The sequence below is a fragment of the Dermacentor variabilis genome, chromosome 1, assembly GCF_050947875.1.
Source record: "Dermacentor variabilis isolate Ectoservices chromosome 1, ASM5094787v1, whole genome shotgun sequence".
In the NCBI taxonomy this organism is placed as follows: domain Eukaryota; kingdom Metazoa; phylum Arthropoda; class Arachnida; order Ixodida; family Ixodidae; genus Dermacentor; species Dermacentor variabilis.
In genome coordinates this window covers 247,721,333-247,742,279 of record NC_134568.1, presented here as the reverse complement: position 1 = coordinate 247,742,279, position 20,947 = coordinate 247,721,333, and the positions used below count along the sequence as shown (strand labels likewise).

At 47.0% G+C, this 20,947-nt stretch overlaps 1 protein-coding gene across 1 annotated transcript in view; it reads left to right on the top strand.

Moving 5' to 3' along the window:
• The first annotated feature begins 282 nt into the window (after positions 1-282).
• The window catches only part of LOC142560626 (uncharacterized), a 133,344-nt gene continuing 112,679 nt past the window's right edge, over positions 283-20,947 (top strand). Inside the window, exon 1 of the mRNA XM_075672851.1 lies at positions 283-576. Coding sequence (XP_075528966.1) covers positions 532-576 — 45 coding nt within the window. The 5' untranslated portion in view covers positions 283-531. The remainder of the gene's footprint in view (positions 577-20,947) is intronic.

Sequence of the window (20,947 nt, the reverse complement as noted above, 5' to 3'; positions counted from 1 at the left end):
ACCTCGCGTTGCCGCCGCAGAGCCCGCCGAACGCACAAACACGGCCGCGCCGGCGCTGCTGCGTGGGCGGTCTCAGGCGACAGGCGCAGGCGGAGTCTGCGGTTTGCCGGCCGTCAGTCAAGCGCGCCCGAGGCGTGGCTTTGCCTCGTGCGGCGTCAATCAAGGAGCGCTCGAGGCGACGCCCCGCCTCCTGCTTTCCCCCCTCGCTACCCCCCTCTCGGAAGAACAACACCGCGCGACACGGCAACTTGGTTCCCGGTTTAGTTGGCGGCCAGAGTTTTATCCACATGTCGCGTCGGTGTCCCGACTCAGCTCCGAGTGCATCTGCTGCTCGTCAAGAGCCTCAGTGACCGGGCCTTCTTTTTATATTGCTGCTCTTAGGCCGCTCTTTCTGCCCGCCTCGCGCCTCTGGCTGGCCGGTCCATGCGCCAGGTGTTGCCGCGAGAACTCGGCCGCCGACCGCGCAGCAAGCGAGACTGACGAGCCCAAGTTGGGGCTCCCGGCAGCTTCTAGATAACGGCCGGCACGTAGATGTCCTACGGCCAATTCGGATACTCCTACCCCGCATCGTCACAGGTGAGTGACAGCGTCCAGGCCGCGTCCTACCGTCGGCGCAGCGCCCCCGGCCGCGTTGCGCGAGTGCCGCAGACGGAGAATCACTCGCGCGCAGTGCTTCTCTGCGCTGCGCGCGGCGCACGCCGCCGGTGCTCGGCCATTCCAAACACGTGTCGCCGGTGATCGCAATCTCTCCACGCCGCGCCTCTTGACCACAACCGACGTGTCGCAAGACCGGTTTTCAACACGATTGCTCTCCCCAGCAATGCTCGCGCCGGCACGTCGAAGGTTGATAACCGACGCGGTAAAAATGAATGAGTGTGCCCTGCGAAATTATCCCGGTGCGTATGTTGCGAATGAAGCTGGTACCGAGACAGAACTGCGCTTGTCGTGAAGTCTGACTTCCTGTCACAACACTTGTTTTCCTCTTAGTAGGTCGATACAGCGATTTCGTGCCTCTTTGGGAACCCTGTTTTCCCGCCTTTTCCCCAAAACTGTTAACGGACTTGCGTCTATGGATTTGCGCTATCTGAGTCTTAAGGGCGTGTACGCTATATGTTTCCGGTACAGTTTGAATGCTACAGTGTGCAAGTCGCTCGAGGTAGCCCAGGGCTAGCCGAACCACGCTTAGCAGTGCAGTTCATTTCCGAACGTCCCTTCATGAAGGAACATTTATGAAGACAGGCGCGAGGCAAGATGAATGCAGAGCATTGAACGGCTAGTCAAGCAGCGTCTTGCTGAACTGAATGAAGGGAATGGTGCACTGCCTTACTCCTTGCACACTGTTTGCAAATTCTAACACACCTGCTCATTCTACAACAACCCGACGCGACGGAAGCTAGTTTGCCAGCTCTTGCAGAGGGTCGAGCTAAATATGCACGCCTGTTATCACGGACATTTGCACTGTTAAGGCGCGCACAATAACCTCCAATGCTGCAAATTTTCTTTTATACAATTTGAACATGTGTCTTTAAAAATGACAAAACGTTAAGCAGAATGTTTCTGTGATTGTTAAGAAAGACGAATTGGCAGGAAAAAAGAAAACTTCCATCAAATACAAGCAGGACTAACGTTTCGTATTTGCATTGAAGAACCCCGATCTACAATATTGAAAGTCTGGCAATGTATCACAGCATTTCGTGTTCCTTTTTGCTTCATCGCAAAGAATATTTGAAAACTCTATACTCAATTTAAATCCCCATGCACAAAATTATGAATAGTTTCACCACGCATGCAGAAAAGAATGCGTACTTTTCAGGCGAAACCGGTGTCATGAGGAGCCCTCGAACCTGTTCATATCAGTTGAAACAGAGTGCAGACGGCAATGTGGAAGGTAACCCAAGTATAGACGCGTGGTTTATTCTAGAATCACCCGTGCTTTTACACCCCTGAACGATACGTAACTACGGGTGAAGAATGCCTGTGCATCTCTCCCACAGGCTCCTATTTCTCCAGATAACAAAAAAAAAATAAAACGCATTTTAATCGCATGGGCATGGTTTCGCGAAGCACACGAAAGAAGTTGCTAATGCTGTATGCGAATCAGTACACATGGTATACCTGTTACGGTCTCGAAAACGAATATGCAGGGCTAAAGCTATCGAAAATAAAAGAAGCTGCAACTCGCGCAGTGAACCAAGATTTAAATCGGCACATGCTATATAGGCAAGAAGCAAGCCGGGCGAAGCAAGAGAACTGTGCGAGATCTTTGCATGCGACACTGACAGGAATCTCGGTCGCGTATATATGAACAAAACGTCTGAATCATGATGATTCGCTCTAACTTCCCATAACGGTGGCGATTGTATGCGAAAATGTTTGCGAGGCTTAAAACCTGTAACAAAAAAAGAGAAAGCCAACAAACAAAGTCAGAGAGAGGGATGGACGTTCTTGAGAAATGGCAAAGCTCCGAGGCATGAAAACTATTTTATGAGTATACTTCGGTGGACTTTCTGAAACAAGTACGGCCGTCCTCATCGGACTAAAGTAAAATTAGGCTTCAGCAACGGCATTTCTTTTTTCAGCACGGGATTCAACTTTTCGCGATTTTTGAGAAAGCCGAGATGCAACCGACCATCCTGAGCAATTGTATGGGGCCCATACACGTTCATAGAGCTTACGACAGAGTTCCGTCTCAAGTTTAACCCACCGCTCAGGGCGTGAATCCTTATTTGGCTTGTGATATAGCGGTAAACGAACGCCCCCCCCCCCCCCCTCTCCCTCCCCTGACGAAAATGTGCGATAACTGATATATGTACTACCACAAGACTATAGCAGTTAAGCACGTGATTACTTTGTAATAAGGTCTTTTAAGTAAACTTCTAGAAGTGATGTTCTAAGCCACAATGTTTCCTACACTGACTATGGTTGCGACGGGACACTCGAACAAATTGATCTTGTAGGCCCTTTGTCAGTGCCAAAGAAAAATTAAGAACTGATGTAGAAACAACAGCGCGTTCCCTGCACTGTGTTTCGCCATCGGTACCATGTACCAACAAGCAAAATTTAGAATCCCCCATCGTTGCACTTTTACATCTTTAAAGCTAACACTCGTTCAGCCCTATTATGCAGGTTTTCTTCTCTGGAATCTGTAATTGACTATTCAAAGTGCAGCTATAGGGCATACACATACGAGCACGAACAATAACGTTTAATGCGACAAAGGCCGCGGCCACGGCCGAAATGTCCAACTAAACTTTGTTGTGCGTACTACAGAGATGTGTGTGCCTTGGCCCGATGATCATTCGTCTTTACACTATTAAAAGCTGGAAACGGAGTTTGTTGTGTCCATGAGTCGAGTTCGTACCTCCGTCCTTCGAATTGTATACGCCATCGGTCGTCAAGCCATCTCGTCAGCTTCAAATTTCAGCCTCAGCGTATCGCGAATAAAAACAAGGTTTCGCCCATCACGGCCCGGTATACATCGAACGTCTGCTCCTGGGACTATTCGTGTCGGCCGCCGGACACTCGAGCCAGCGCGCATCACTGAGGCTTGGTAATTGCGCGGGAGTATTGCTCACCATGGAGGCTCTTCGAGTGGTTCCGTCTGGGCGTGCATTTCGAAGGCCGCAGCGTGCAATACTGTTAGTGGGCGAAGACGACGTCGCGCGCGCATCGCAAAGATGTCGTTCTTGAGATGACGGCGATATATCCGTTGCGAAGAGCTCTTGCTGCCGCAGTACTTGAGTTTGTGTGCGGAGGAATTACTGCAGTCTGGTGCCTTTTTGATCGTGCCTAACGTTTTCTTTTACAAACGCGCATTTGCGTCACGGGGTAGAAACTCCGTATTACATTTTTCTTGCGCGGCTTTTCAGCATATACGCTGCTCTCCTTGCGAAAGGAGCAAAAGGAGGATCCCAAGAAGCAGTACATGAAAGATGGATGAATACTCAAATAAGAATTGTATATTACAAACTAACTTTTCATATTAATACTGCAAAAGAAGATATTCGTTATTTTTGAATATTCGAAACAAACCAAGTATTTCGCAACAACCGACTGCTAAATTCGAGCTAATGCTTTCAGTATGCTAAACAAGGTATCGCAAATAATCAGAAGTGAAACAACGACAAATGGTTTCGAAGCAATGCATAAACAAAATGGCTAAGGCAATTAAACTTTGTTTTCGGTTTTGCGGCGAAAGCCTACGTGACAACCTGTGATTTTTTGCTTGTAGTGTGTCATTTATTATTTTTGACACTGTAGTCATGTAGCTGTTGTGTATTTTACGCCGCATCTATAACTTTTTTTCCTTGCAATAGGCCCTTTTTCATGTGTCTAAGTACACAAGTCCTTCAGCAGTTCTTTATATTGTTTATTTCTTGTTCCATAACTTGTGATCGTTTTGCGGCAGCCATTCATTTAACATTTTTGCAAAGTTATGCAGCAGTCATTCATTCTTGGAAAGCCTGGTTGCAACCGGGTTCTCAATATTTAGAGAGGCTATTCCTGCCGCTTTTTTTTAATGACAATTAGTGATCTTGTCAATTAGTCAGTACAGGCGTAATACCGAATTACAGTCGAACGCCTCTGTAACAACGGCCTTTACAGCGAAACGGCTTGTATAACGAAGAATTGATTTTGTGCTGGTCGAATTCCTACTTTCCTTCGCATTCTGGACGCGTCTACAACGAAGACCACTGCAACAAGTTTGTCTGCACGACAAAGGAATTCAGGGATCCCTGATGGCTGATTTGTTACTTTACAACGAACGGCCGCGTGCCGGTGCCGCCGCTGCCCTCCGCGCGGACATGTACGAGCGAGGTGCGCTCTGCGCGAGCGCTCACGGCAGCGCTAGGGACGCACGAGCGTGCCGATGTCAGAAGTAGCCCTGATACAATGATTCAGAGATCGGTCAACTCGCACGCTGTTTGTTATAATGCATCAGCTGACGCGACAGCTGACGAATGCGTCGCAGTTGATGACGACGTGATGGTGTGACCGTAACTGACGACCGACGACGTATTTAATACTCTTAATACTTTAATACTCCTAAGTGCGGAAAGGACACGAATATTAACAAAGTGAACTGTGAGGAACGTGCTTAAATGAACCAAAAATATTGACTGTAAGGGAGGCGATAGCGGCATGGGGCGATCCTCCGCCCCCCCCCCCCCCCCCCACTCTCTCAGCTTTACTTTGCTTACCTACCTCCTGCTTGAACCTCGATGCAATAAGGTTGGCTGCAGGCGCACATTTTATCAGTTTGCAGAAAAAAATTAGCAACTTACTTCACAATATATCACTTAAATTTGTGTTAAATATCATCTCTCTCTCTCTTTCTTTTTTTGAACGTGCTTACCTGCTCTATCGTGAATGAAGTCACCGGTATAACGTAAGAATTTGATGGTCCCAAGCACTTCGTTATCAAGGCGTTTGAATGTATTCCGAAATAAATATTCCTGCTGTGTATATATATGTGTGTCTCCGTTGGATAATACGATATTGCATACTCACTATTCGTATGCAATTCATATTCGAAAAAAGCTTATATTCGTCCAGCTATATACATATATATTTCCAATTGAATATATGTGGTTATGCCTTAATAACGGCTCTTCACTAACAGACCGGAAGAATAATAATTTACAGGCAATCATCTGAAAGCACATGAAGGTTTCGTTTTTGTGCACACGTGCGCCAATCTCAATGCCGCGCCTGTAAACCTCTCGGTGGCAAAAAAGTTAGAATTCTGCTCTGACGAATGGTTGAAGTTCGGATAACCACTATTATTATGAAGTTTATCGCTCTTCCTGCAACAATGTACCGGTATATGCGCGCAGTTAATGCGCTGTGCTTCTAATGTGTTCGTATGAAGTTCGCGCTTCGCACTCACTCGCTTCTTACAAGCGTCGCCTTTTAGTGTTATTTTTTTTTTGTGTGTGTGTGTGCCGCTGACGATCTATTATTGCTGTTGCAGCCAAACTAAACGGCCGTGCTTTCCCCCATTAAAAAAAAGAGAAAGCTGGTAACAAATGCTGTGGGTTAATGTGCAAGCGACCCACGTTTGACCACTTGTCACGGATGTGGAATTATAGACGCGAAATAGCAATCGGGACGCACTCGCACTTCGTGAAAACTCCAGTATTATAAGGCTCACGGTAGCTTCACGTTGAAAGCTTGCACGCGTGAAATAATTACGAAAAATAAGAAGTGGTGAAAAGGTGGAACGGAAAGATATGTTTGGCTGCGGTGTACTCGAAGGTAGGCTTTAAACGCATTTTTTATTATTATCAACATGCTATTTATACTTGCTATTTTATTCAGTAGCGTATCAACCGGTGGGAGGCAAACATTCGCGTGTGATCGTGCATGGTCTCAAGCGAAAGTGTTCATGGTGCACGAGTCCCATAGGATTTGGATGCTACCCTGCCATAGACTCTGGCACATGTCCCTAGCTGATTTGCGTCTACCTGGCGTGGTTGCTCAGTGGATATGGTGCTGGGCTGGTGAGCACAAGGTCACGGGATCGAATCCCGGCCACGGCGGCTGCATGCCGATGGGGGCGAAAACACCCGTCTACTTAGATTTAGGTGCGCGGGAAGACGGGAGTGTAATATAAATTACATTTATTGTCCAGAATGTATGGTGAGAGCGAGGTGTATAGTTTAATAACTGAAAATAGACAGAGTTCCCAAACTTACACTACCGTAATCGATATAACGAAGAAAAACGTAATACATCGTCGTCATAGTTTATGAAATTATTTGACCGAACTATTTAGAATCAATTTCGCACAAAGGAGGAGTTTAAAAAAAATAACCTTTTCCCAAAACGTATACGTTCAGGCAGAATCCCATGATACCTGTTTCACGCCAACAAGGCTACGCGCTGGGAGAGCTATTACTACATGGTAAAATGCCACGAAAACCAGTGATAAACAAGGACTATTAACAGCATTCGTTCTGCGTACTCCTTGTCTCTTGTGTAAGCGTTTCTTTCGCTGGTTTTCATCGTAGTTAACCGTTTCACGTCTTATCGGAAACATGATAACACGGAGGACACAAGACACAAGGGCTAGAAACATAAAACATCTGACCTATAGTACGTGTGCCGATGTCTCGCAGATTTCAATGTTTCCTTGATCTTTAACTGCAGATTGCGCGTTGAGACTGGTTCAAGCAGTGGCATTGCAGAAATTACGGTTTGAGTGGCAGATGCACTTTTCAGTCAAACAACGTGTGGATTTAATTTTGTACAACCGCTCAGCTCGTTGGTTCTTGCTCGGCAGTGATCATTCGCTCCTGAAGAAACGCACAACTGGCACTGGATCTGCATAATTTGGCACATGAACAGCCAAATACTCATATTTCAATTCCTAATTTCGCAACATTTGGATGTATGGCACTAAGCGACATGCATCCAACAGCCACATCTGCCCTATAGTGACGCTTCTGTTGCAAAAATCCCTTCGACAATGGTAACCTCGTATTCGATATTGCTGCCATGCCCGCTCGCTGTAAGTCAGATAAAACATAAGTCATGCTTGTCCGTTATTGTTGCACACATTGTTTGATGTGCTTATTTTCTTAATGCTTTGAAAATTTAATAAATATATCCGCTAGGCGCAAGTGAATTCCAAAGGGTAGATGTTTTCGCCAGTTGGTACATCATGAAAATGCACCCGCCATGGTTGCTCAGTGGCTATGGTGTTGGGCTGCTGAGCACGAGGTCGCGGGATCGAATCCCGGCCACGGCGGCCGCATTTCGATGGGGGCGAAATGCGAAAACACCCGTGTGTTTAGATTTAGGTGCACGTTAAAGAACCCCAGGTGGTCAAAATTTCCGGAGTCCTCCACTACGGCGTGCCTCATAATCAGAAAGTGGTTTTGGCACGTACAACCCCAAATATTATTATTATCATGAAAATGTCAAAATAGAGCGATGCACACAGGACAAAGAATATGAAAAGATACACCAACTTACATGTGATAACCCGGCGAATTCCTTCCGCACTAGTGGACCGCGGCACACATGTAAGGCCAGCGTCAATCCCTTCCAAAGCCATGAAAGCACATGGCGATAAAACACTACACGCCAAGCATAAAATGACGCTAAACAAGACGAAAAATGGAGGCAACCTCAATCATGCAAGAATAACAATTTAGAATGAAAACCTACGTGCATCGTACCCAATCTTCAGCGTAGGAAATAGATTTTGTTTTTATTCTGTCGGTGAAACAGATGACGCTCTAACATCCCCAAAACATCCAGCCCCACCCCAAACAGCTTCGCTGCGTTAAGAACATTCGTTCTCAAATTGTTCTTCGTTTTGTCAAACTGTCCTGAGTACAAAATGAACACAGGACAGCTTGAGGAAATGTGCGCAGAAGCACGAGTTAACTTGCATCCTCGCCCGCAAAAAAAAAAAAAAAAAAAAATCAGAGCTTGCGCTGACACCTGCAACACCCATCGAGAAAAAAGTAAGATTTACCTTCGAAAGGGGTAAAAAAACCCAATTTTAAGAAGATCTGACGATCCTCCAGTCAGCATCATCCCGCCTCAAAGCAGTAAATTTTATTGCGAAAGTTTAAACACTCTGCCACATATACTAAACGACAGCATAGGACAATGAAAATATGCGACACTAAAATTGGGAATGCTGCATGAATGCAAGCGGTTAGGAAGTGAACACAGCGTAAGATCTTGCATATTCTTGTACACGTAATTCAACTCAAAGCTTAAACGAAGTCATGTCTTACAGCTAGGATTGTCTATGCACACTGCGCCGAGTCGATCCCGTGAACGACGGGCTCCGTCGGTTAATTTTGTATACGTATAGTTCAACCTATTCATTATTTATGCATCAAATGAAACGATAAAAACGAAAGGGGAATCTTAAAGAAACGAATTGAGGAAAAGACGGTGACATAGGAGAAAGAAGTCACACAGGCTTCGATATTCGCCATTCCTCATTTATGCAGCACACCGTCCGACGCCACACTGTAAAACGGAAATGCCATACGATGCGCCCACGAGGCAAATGAAAGGTTCACGCCAACCCTTGCATATAAGCGCCTGCCAAGCTGTTAAACTCCATTAAGGAAAGACACGCAGGTAGATGTTTGTTAACGCTTTTCGTCTGCTCGAGTATACGTCACTAGCGCGAAGTACGAGGGAATGGAGGGGAGTGGGGGGGTTTCGCGGCAGGAAGAAAGTGCGCCGCGCACATCTTGATCGGGGGCATTGCTTTCGTGAGCGAGATTAGAGCTCATCAGCAAGGCCTGCAGATCGCTCCTCGGAACGCGCGCGCATCTGCATGCAGCGCACGTCGCCCCGGATGTATTGTGGCGAGCGCCGTAGAGAGGCGAGCCACAGCCAGAGGCGTCCGAGCGCGGCCGGGAGCCCGCCTGCCGGAGGCGCAGGCTGAGGGGAGAAAGGTGCGAGAAGGAGACCGCGCAGCGGACCGAGGAAGGCTCTTAGCGGACTTGGCCCACACCTGGTAAAGTACGCGTTAATTGTGTGTCTATATACCCGCGCAACTGCCCGATAAGAGTTCTCGATCGGGGTGACGCTTTTCCGTTGCGTAGTGGCGCACCCTATACCTGGTTCTCCTCGAAGATAAGCGCGCGCGCCGCATCGTTACGCACGCCGCCCACGGGAAACGCCGCGCCCACCCACTTATCTATCCGCTCACTCAAATTTGTACGCATGCTGGTCGCAAATGTCGAGGCGCACCGTCGGAGATCCGTGTTATCCTACATGAAATCAGCGTTGTTTTACAAATATAACCGACGCCATAATAAACTAACCTATAGCAAGAACGGAACGGCATGTCTACACAGTTCGCTTTTCTTAATTAAATCTCTGGCCATGCTAACACAGCTGAACTTTTTTTCAGGATGAGCTAATGGCGACTTCAATATCTTTTGACAAAGTTAGAAAGTGCACGTACTACAAGAGGCCACACGTTGGATAACGATATAGCGATGTCACGGCATTCGAAACATTACTTGCCTACTTTGAGCGTCTATTCGCAATGACCCACGTGTGCTTACCATGGAATTAAAGAACCTCGAGATGAATGAAGCATTTGTACTCCACTGCTTACTCTGAAAGTTTCCTGTCTCTTAGTAAATCGTTCAAGGCCACAAAAGAACAGAACGTTATCAGTTGCCCGGAGCACAGCAGCAGCAAAGTGACTATTAGGCCTACCAAACAGGGGTCCGACGAGATGATACTAAAACGCCGATCTGAGAGAAGAACTTGCAAGCTTTCGTTTAGCAAGCGTCCATTCTCATGCTAAAATGCCAGTGCACGCAAACGAAAGGAGAGAACAGAAAACTGTACTATTCAGTTGTGTGAACGCGTATAACAGAAGGTCTTTCGCGTCACAGCTATTGCAGTGCGGCTCAATATGCCAGGCGAGAATGGTGTGCTTCCTGTGACATGAATGACCATCGGTAACTATAAGAATGCGTTATTTTAGGACCTCTGCCAGACTGGCGATATTCTCCCCTGACTTTGAACACGGCTGTGCCTTTGTGTTCTTGACGAGTGAACTGAACGCGTGACTTCATAGGGAAGACCCCAAATACTGTGGATACATAACTTGCACCCTCTTATGCTGCTCAGCTCTCATCATCAGTATTCTCCCTCCTCTCGTTTCCTTTTTCCTTCACTCCACTCAGGTCATAGCTTAACGCATCGGGCCGACCCCTCCACAGTTTTATTCCAAGTAAACTCTCCATCTGACTTGTTGATTCATTGATCTGAAAGAGGCCGTACACGACAGGCCGTTAGAAGGTGATATCGTTCACCACTAACGGTGCCCAGAAATGACCCTATCATGTTTCTATCAACCGCTAATGAATGTAACTACTGAGAGAGACGAAATGAGAAAGGCACGAAGGTTAACCAGAACAGAAAATCTGGTTTGCTACCTTAAACTGGTGGGGGGGGGGGAGAGAGAAAGAGATAGAGAGAGATAGAGAGAGTGTGTTTTAGAAAGAGAAGAAGAAGAAAAGACTATTACCTATTATCCATATGGCTAACAGTTAACACTGTACTCGGTGCTGAAGTCGATTATGCAGGTTGATTGTCTTTAAGAATGGCAACAACGCATTCCTAGCCCTCTGCTGTGACGGCTTATGACATCTGTATTACAAAATGAATGTAACTAAGTTTACAGTTTGATGTACGCGCTGTCCGCTAGACTGGCCGGACGCACGTCGCGAGAGCAATCGGCCAAGGTGCATACTCAACCAGAGGTGGTCGCTTACGATACACACGGTAATTTTGCTGACAATCTTTGGGGAAAGCTCAGACGATTTTGATGCGCCTTGACACGACAGCCGATTTGAACCGAATGAGCACGAAGTTATTCTTCCATTGGAATGGGACAACCTATCATTTAGACGTGAATGCTGTAGGTCAGCAAACTCGCGATGCGGTGACGACGGATACATGTTGTACAAACAAAAATTACGCTCACTTGTTGAAATTTTCCTTGCTTATAACCATTAGCTTAGTCAGCTTACCTATGTGTCCTTTAAACGTCTCCTTAATAGGGGCTGCCTTGGAGGGCAGCAGCTCGTTATAATATTGTCTTCCAGAACCAGAACTCTACATCTTCGGAAATAGTAGTAATGCGGTAGACCAGCATGATATCAACATTACTAAATAAATGTGGAATATACGGTATGCTTCACTGCAGACATGCCAAAGTAAAAGCAGGCGATTAAAGATACAATGGTAATTTCTGCGGGCTAAGATTCACAGCAGCGGTGTATATCAAAGTTTGGGTGATGATTGGCAATACTATAAATTATCAAACTAATGTTAATTACCTGTTAGATTTATATCTCTCAGGCACAGGTGCAAGTTAAAATTGCGTTATTGAAGCCAATAAATCCTCCTTGAACACAAATAATATTGAAGAAATAATCCTTTAACTGCTTAAGGCATGCTATTTAGCATACATAAAATGACATACCGAGACTAGCACAAGTCTTGAGACAATGCACTGCTCTCAAAATGGCATTGAAATGCTATGGCGTTTCGCACCCTTCCATTTCGCTCAATGTGTATACATACTGGCCGTGCACTGCATATTAGCGAGCAATTTGATTTGAATATAATTTTTTTTCTCTTAAATATTTAGTGACAGGCGTCGATACAACATCTAGTATGCATTAGGCATAACACAAATGTTACTACACATTCCTCTGGTGACGTGATGCGAAGATAATGCAGAACTTTACGCTGGCAAGAAGCCAATAACTGTTTACTTTGGTGGCAAGAGGGAGCAATGCTGGCCGATCGAGGTGGCAAGGCAAGATTTCAACAACTGGATGCCGAGGAAGGAGCCAGTAGCCGATGGTTTTAACTGCGGAAGAAAGTCACTGAAAACCACGACCGCGATGGCGTCGCTGGGATAGAACTTAAATAAGAAGATGGAGTTTTGCACAGATCGAACCAAGGAAATGGCTAATCAGCGAATAACTGCCGTGCTTAATGACGCGCTTAAAATAAGATGTAAAGGGTGCATCTATAAAAAAGACACAAAAATGCAGCCATGAAGGAGGTGGGACGAAACAGCGCCCCCAGGGCGCATGTGTTTCAGGCGTTTCACATCTTTTCGGTACCGTTCTGTGCACATAAATACGCATATACAGGGTGTTTCAGCAAAGCCTTTCGAAAATTCTTAAAGGTTGCCTGTGGCAGGGTAACACAATTTTTGTTCATGAGCTGGTCTACTCAAAGCGGCGGACACTACTTGCGAAAAAAAAGGGAAAAGATGAAATGCATAATCGACTGATTAATAAAAATCCACTAATGAAGTACTTAACTAATTACTTTACGGCACATATTGAAATTTACAGAATCTAGCGGGTGAACCATTAGGCATTTCATTTTTTTTTTTGAGCAAGTAGTGTCCGCAGCTTCGAGTAGATCACCTCATCAACTAGAATTGTGCTATCTGCCACAGGCAACCTTTAAGAATTTTTGAAACGGTTCGTTGAAACATGCTGTTGAATGCGCACAAATAAAACAGGTGCAAAGAGACGCATTTTCAGAGTGAGGTTGGGAGGACACAAGGCGTAAGGTACTACAGCTATCCTAAAGAACGTAATAAGGGAGCCTTCTTCATGCGCGCTTTATAGAGAAGCGTCATAAATACAAACTCAAGGGAAAACACCCTTCAAGGTGTTTATTACTGAGAAGGAGCACTTCAAACCCAGGCTTCAATGTATACCATAATTATTACATGGAGACGGTAAATAAAACTCAGACTGCACCGGCATGAGGTTGAATACAAGCACTGAAAAGGTTTTGCTGACGCTCGTCCAAGCAGACACCACCAGGACGCGCAGGCTTCTTAGCAGGAGAATTTGTTCCCTTGTTGACCTTGCTGATGGTGGCCGGTATACTGCACGCGAGCGCGTTTGTCGAGCAGAGTTGTTGCACGCGCCGACTGAACTTAGCAAATTTTCACGCTGACACCCGGCGTGACAACGAAGTGGCAAGCAGCGGTGAGACGGGCAACCTTGCTGACTGACAGCTGGTTCAGCACTCACAGCTCGGCAAACGCGCGTGACAGTAGGCGATTACGTCGTGCGCCGCCCTTCGTGTTGACGTACAGCCGCGACGCGTGGCCCACAACGCGGGACTTATGGGCTCCACACAACGCAACCGTTTATCTGCCTCCCCGCGCACTGCCAAATTTGCAAGCCAGCCGCGTCAGTTATTTTTCTCCTGAACCTTTCATTCTCTGCTGCTGATTGTTTTTTGGGTTACCCGAGATACCAATAGCGGCGCAGCGCTAAACGAGCACGAGCGATAGGACAGTGTCACGCACGTTCAAAATGCGGCCGGTGTGCTGCAGTCTCAGATGCAAGCCGCAGGCCCGCATTCGATAGACATAAAGTCCATCATATTCGAGCATTGTGGGTAAGTGGCCACACCTGTAGTTCTTTAAGAAAGCCTTTAATATAATAATATTTGGGGTTTTACGTGCCAAAACCACTTTCTGATTATGAGGCACGCCGTAGTGGAGGACTCCGGAAATTTTGGCCACCTGGGGTTCTTTAACGTGCACCTAAATCTAAGCACACGGGTGTTTTCGCATTTCGCCCCCATCGAAATGCGGCCGCCGTGGCCGGGATTCGATCCCGCGACCTCGTGCTCAGCAGCCCAACACCATAGCCACTGAGCAACCACGGCGGGTGAGAAAGCCTTTCGTGAATGCTTTTGTGCGAATGACCAAAATGAGAGGATGTAATATTTAGTGCCCTTGCAGGAGTAAATAGTAGAAAAAAAGCATATTAGTCAGATCGAAATCCATATATATATATATATATATATATATATATATATATATATATATATATATATATATATATATATATATATATCCGGATGCACGCGATCACGCATGAATTACACAAAAAGAACAACCCTATCTTTCCTTTTTTAAAGGCTGCTAGAACAGTCTTGAATGCTATCTATATTCATGTTATTCAAGCACTTCGCTGCAAGATGGTCCAAACAATCATTTGAAGCAATACAACTGCCACAGAAACGTAATAAGGGCGAAACATCGTTTTTCTGAGTCGAGCGTATCGGAGGGCAACGTAATCTTGGAGCAGGCTGCTTGGCTTATCACGAACTAAAGATCCAGTGCAAGCGAGACAGCGCTCGTGCCGTCTTCTGGCTAGAACGTGTCGTTTGTTTGTTTCGTTCTTTTAAAAGGACAGAACACAGGCACGAGTCCTGTTTTTCGGTCTTAGTCTTCGTGTCCTTGTCCTTGCCTGCGCTTGGTCCTTAGTTAGGTTAGAAAAATATGGAAGCAGCTAAGTTCCGTTACTTTCGAATGCAGAGGCACCTGGAAAGAGAAGGACAATGCGATAGCGATATGACTACATCAAAGTGCAAAATATGGAAACCGCAAGTAGATTCCTTTGCGAATGCTTGCACCAGTACATGCACCAGGTCGAGGCACTTATGCATCGAGCGGAACAATTGCCGGACGTCAACCTGAACCTACGTCAACCGGACGTCAACCTGAACAGCAGCAACGTTCAAAATAACGTACTTGAATAATAATCGTGGCAATTTTATTCCCGGGTCCCTGACATATTTTCCAGCACAACGTACGTATAGGTGCAGAAAAAAGCAGTAATTTTTTTTCTTTTTCACACCGGGTAAAGCATGCGAGCAGAATTGTTGAGCGTCGCGCGATCATAATGAATCGTGTATCTGATATAAATAACGCATGAGACGGTAAGCAAAAGGAGAGGCAATGCGCTTTCTCGAAACACGCGCGCAATGCGAGGCGTATAAGGAAATAAAGGATAATTCTGTCCTGCACTCACAGAGTCTCCACACACAATCAACCTTAAGCGTATGCGGCGTCAGGCAGTAACACAGGAAGCGAGTGCACAGAATACAATCTGGTCACAGGGGCGGCACGCACGCACAGGCGCTCATTGCGTGTGCGCCTGTGAGGGCGCGCGAATGTTTGTGCTGTTTGGTGGCGCTCGCTGTACATATACCGTGAAGGTCGGCGCACCGGTGGCCGCGTTGCATACTGACGTGTGTATGCATAAAGGTACCATGCGTCTGACATGTAGCTGGACGAGAGAATACGTCTGTCCCTTCGAATACGCGTGCAGCCGTCAGAAGTCTTCCAGTTTAATAAATACGTCATATCGTCCTTAAGCAACTGCGTCTGGAGCGCGTATACCTCCCCTAGATTAGAGGCATCGCATACCGCTGAGCGAACTTTTCGATCTTCATACGAGCAAGCCTGACTCCTCCGGAGTCAGTGCACGGCACACGCACAAGTGTGCAAGAAGATGCGAACTTGAATGGCTGCGCGAACATGGTTATGGACATTATTCCGACATTGCCAATCCAGGACATAAAGTATACGAAATTAAAGAAGAACAGGGAGTGATATGAGTCCTTCAGGCACGGAAATGTTTTTGAAAGCCCAACGCCTTCGTTACGTCGCCTGTGGGCAGTTGCTAGTACTTGGGCAGCAGCGTTGTCCGTTCGGGCATGCAGATGCGGTCGGCTCAGCGCAGAAAACAAGCGCTAGCAAAACGGATCGCAGGCTCCATTCGCAGAAGTGCTCCCGGGCGCGGACTATTAATAATACGGCGCTGTTCGCGCCGGCAGCGGGCCAGGAACACGAGCAAGCCGCGGACACAGGCTTCTCGCCAATAAAGCTGCGCTGAGCGTCGGTGTATACCGCAGGCGTCGGCTCGCCGCGGCGCATTATCTCGCGCCGGCGTTGCGCGCGCGTGGAGCGTATAGCGTAGCGTTACCGCGTCCGCGGTGTCGCGCACGGCTGGAAGCGGCTTCGATCGCGTCGCCTTGTTGTTTGCTGAATCAAGCAGCGCCAAGCGTGTCGCCGACGCGCAGAGGGGAAGACCGCGCACCACGCCCCGCCGCGCTCGCCTCACCCCTCTCTCTAGCTTTTGTCTTTCGTATTATTATTTTTTTCTATGTTAGTTTTCTTTCTTGGTTGTGGCGCGTCCTGTGAGAGAGGGCAGCCGGGTGGAGAGGGCGGCCGGTGTACCGTTGTCGTCTTTACTCGGCAATAACGTAATTTGAGGACCAAGTGGGCCGCTGTAAAAACGTCAGCGGCGTCCTGCACAACGGATGGCTTCAAGCTGGCTGGCGGAAGTGACCTGCACAGCGGCTTCCGCAGCCACAACGGTACGCGCACACGTGTAGTGCCGGCTCGGTGGCGGTCAACGAACATTATTGTAAGTGATATCCCCCCCCCCCCCCGCCCCCCCCCGCTCTGCACACCGTTTCCTCGTTACGTGGTTAAGCAGCGCCCAGTGGCACGCGGTGGATCTCCCTGCAGGGTGGGACAAAATCGATAAGTTCCTGCTCTAAGCACTGCTAGCCCGCGGGAACTGCATGTTACAAGCTACGATGCTCGCACAGATCGCTGAATATGTAAACAGAAATACGCAGGCTTTCCTGTAAGACGTATAGGCGGGGGGCCAGAAAATAAGGCTTCCTAGGCGTACCAGTATAGTATAAGTAGAGCCGTATCGGAGGCCCGCAGGAATTTCAATGAATACATGGCTTTCATTGTGGACACATCTATCTATCTATCTATCTATCTATCTATCTATCTATCTATCTATCTATCTATCTATCTATCTATCTATCTATCTATCTATCTATCTATCTATCTATCTATCTATCTATCTATCTATCTATCTATCTATCTATCTATCTATCTATCTATCTATCTATCTATCTATACTTTTCCGTTAGCAACGACGAAATTTCGCACGCAGACGCACGCAAGAGTTGCCTTGCGTGCTGCGTCACGCCAACATCTCGCACCCACGTATATTTAGAATACAGTCGGATAAGTTGAAGCGCAACCCTGACTTTGCTTTCACTGTCAATGCTTCACCCTTCGGGCAAAACTGCTGAATGTTTTTCTTGCTACCGCCGAGCTGATATCGACGAACGTTGTCTGCGGCCTGAAGAACCGAAGTTAGGGGTATACCTTCTTCAATTCTGAACACTGTTATTGCCAAGCAAATTCGGTGGTACATATTAGCGCCTGCGCGGAGAGGTTACCAATTTAACCGCTACTAGCAAGCATATATATCACACCACGGAATGTTAGTACTTCTTTCTTGATAATTAGGAACACTCAGAACTGCATCTGTGCCTTCGACATACATACCCGCACCCCCACAAAGATGTTACGAGGAGGCAGACACAAAAGGAAATCGTATTTGCAATCTATTTACAAGGCGATCAAGCGCTGAACCACATGATCGAGAGCACGTGCCAGATCAAAAGCGTCTTCTTCGTCGACGCCTCCTCTAGATGAATAGGACCATGACAATACATATCTTCAGCGCAAATATGAGCAAGCGCATGTCACGCTTAAGATATGAATGCCTCAGTTCCTCGGCATGATAGGGAGCACGCGTACTGCAATGTTACAGCGAACGTACAATCAAGATGCTAAAAAGATCGACATACGCGTTGAAAAAACTTCAACTCTGAGAAGCACGTACGCTTCGGCACGGATCTGTAATAGGCAACAAAAACAAGGCAAATAATGAAGTCATTAACATCGCTCTTTCCAGCCAAATCATTTAGGGAAGTATACTAAGTTTCTGTGCATCTGAAAAAAAGAAAAGGCAGAACGAAATGTGCGTGCCAGTTTTGTTGTTGCAGTTGTTTGTGAGGAACAGTGTTGAATTATTTTTACGTAAGCACCTTTTGGTCGGATGTATATCTGCGTATTTCTTTTCTTCTTGACGACAAACAAACACTCCCCAAAGTTTTAACGAAAACAGAGTTTATGACGTTTCGGTCTGTCGAATTCACGATTGAAGAAGAACGCAACGGACGAATTGCCTTCCTCGACGTCCTTGTTCAACGCTCTTCTGGAGGCTGCTCTACGACCATGTATGGAAGCCCACACATTCAGCGAAGTACCTCAGCTTTGCCTCATGCATCCCATGGGACACAAACGCTCTGTGGCGGCTTCTTTGTTCAAGCGACGAAATGGCTCAGACGAATTCGCACGAAGGCGGGAATCCAAAAAAGTAAAACATGACCTCGCAGGTAATGGCTACCCTCGCCAACTGCTACGTCAGCATGCAGGAACGTCGCTCCACAGAACCTTCCAGAACCAAACCGACTCATCATATGAAAACTCCATCCATTCCCCATGCTCCCGGCATAAGCGAAACACTGGCAAGAATTTTAAAGAATTATCACATACAAGTCGCACACGTGCCATCATACAAATGAAGAAGCCAACTGGTCCGCGTGAAAGGCCCATTGGTACGTGAACGCCACCCTGGAGTTATATATAAGATACCTGGTCAATACTGCAGCGCATCGTACATCGGACAAACAGGCAACTTCAAACGGCGTACAAAGCAGCACCAAAATGACGTATACCTAAGGGACATACCGCAGCCAACGCGCTACACTCTTAGACCAAGGTACACCCTTTGGGGTGTATATCTGCCACACAATGATAATCGTCATCTGCCTTGTTTGCGTTTCCTTTCTAGAAAACGCCGCGCCCACTACTTTCCTGTCGGGAATGCTATATGTCATGCTGATAACGCGCATGCCGTTCGTTACTGGGAAGTACCGGGCTCGCAGCGTTAAATAAAGGAAATGCGGACAAGACAGATGACGATTATCGTTGTGTGGCAAAAGGGTGTAATCTTGCTTAAGAGTGTAGCTGAGCATCGCCTTAACACGGTTCACAACATTGATTGGAATTCTGCGACTGTCATCGACACGGAAAAATCACTATCATCTCCCCTTCTTTTGGTATTATTATCAATCCAGTCGGCGCCTCTTACACTTAATCGGACACGTGGAAACCTACCAGAGATATACATCAGGTCGTTGCGCCATCTACTACGAATGTAAGGCACGGCCCAATTTGTCTCGCTTTTATGTGAAGAGACCCGTAGGGGACTCCAAACGTCATAAACACAGTTTTTGTTAAAACTGTGGCGAGTGTTTGTTTGCTGTCAAGAAGAAAATGTACACCACTTGCCAGACGGTGTTCCGTCGAACCCTGGACTAGGTCTCTGTAGTGTATGAGAGAAAAAAGTTGCAATCGACGCTTTTGTCTTCGCGTTTTAAGTTCTTCTCAGTTACATCATCGCAACATTTACGCAGCCGGGCTTGAGCGCCAGTGCTTCAAGCACATATACAGCTTTCAAGTTCGCTGTATAATAGCTGTTTTAATACTTTTTCATAGGGACTCCGAACTGTTCTAGCATATTCAAGGACAAGACAGATATGCGTTTTATGGACAACTAATTTCACTAATTTCGTTTCATCGCAGACGGCAACGGGTATGCGTGATTCCACGTCCCGTTTACAGACCGACGCAAAAGAAATCAGTTTGACGCTACGGAGCAGCTAAAGTTTAATGGAGGTATTAGATACCTGCCACGGTGACTGTCTGGCGATGGCGATATGATGTTCAGCGGCCTCACAGAGGTGCATTGCAAGAACGCTCGTTCAGTTAGGTTACGTGTACGTTTAAATATTGCCAGGTGGTCAAAATTAACCAGCAACCATCCAGTACGGCGACTCTCAAAGCGCAGGTGTTGCTTCGGGAGAGTTAAACTACATCAACAAAGCAGAGATGCAGAGGCCGATAGATGGAAACGCACTGTGAATAAATAGGCTCAAGCCAGGGGTAAAGTGCATCAGACAGGGCTTGCCGAACCTGATAGGTGGAACACCTTTTATTTATGTATAAGTCAAGTAGGAGATACAGATAGTACCTGATACCTGCTCAGATAGTATAGTACCTGCTCAAAAACTGTGGGCTTGATAATCAGTCATCTAAACAAAGGGTTGCTCGGAACGACACTGCCACATGAGAGAAAGATGAGCTGCGAGCATCGCGAACTTGCGCTGCTCGGAAAGGCGTTGAATAACGCTCGCGTTGGGGTCTCTCAAGCACACAGCACGCGGCTTTGTTGTTGCGCCGCTGACGTAAGGTGTCAGTGTCATATTCAAGGCTGCTTAGAGGTGCAGAGTCTAATCATAGCACGTCTGGAGACGCCGAGGCAAGCGAAGCAGATGTTTATACAAGACAATTAACTTCGCCACATAATTACCTCCTCGTTTGTGAACCGTGATAGTGCCGGTAGCTGCGAGGCGACCCGGTCTCACGGCGCACCGTCATCAACGCGAAACAAAACGCGGCGGCAGGCGTCGAAGCTGGCGGGCGGGAAGGCAGCAGCCGGCGAGCAACGAAGCAGCCACTAAGACCTGGCGCTATCGCGTACCAAAGCGAACCCCCGATTCTCCGCCGTGCCAGGAGTGGACCAAACACCTGGTGGTAAAAACGGGAAGCTCATTCCCTAGTCACGTCACGGACAGCCCTCGGGCGGCGTGCCTGCGTCGC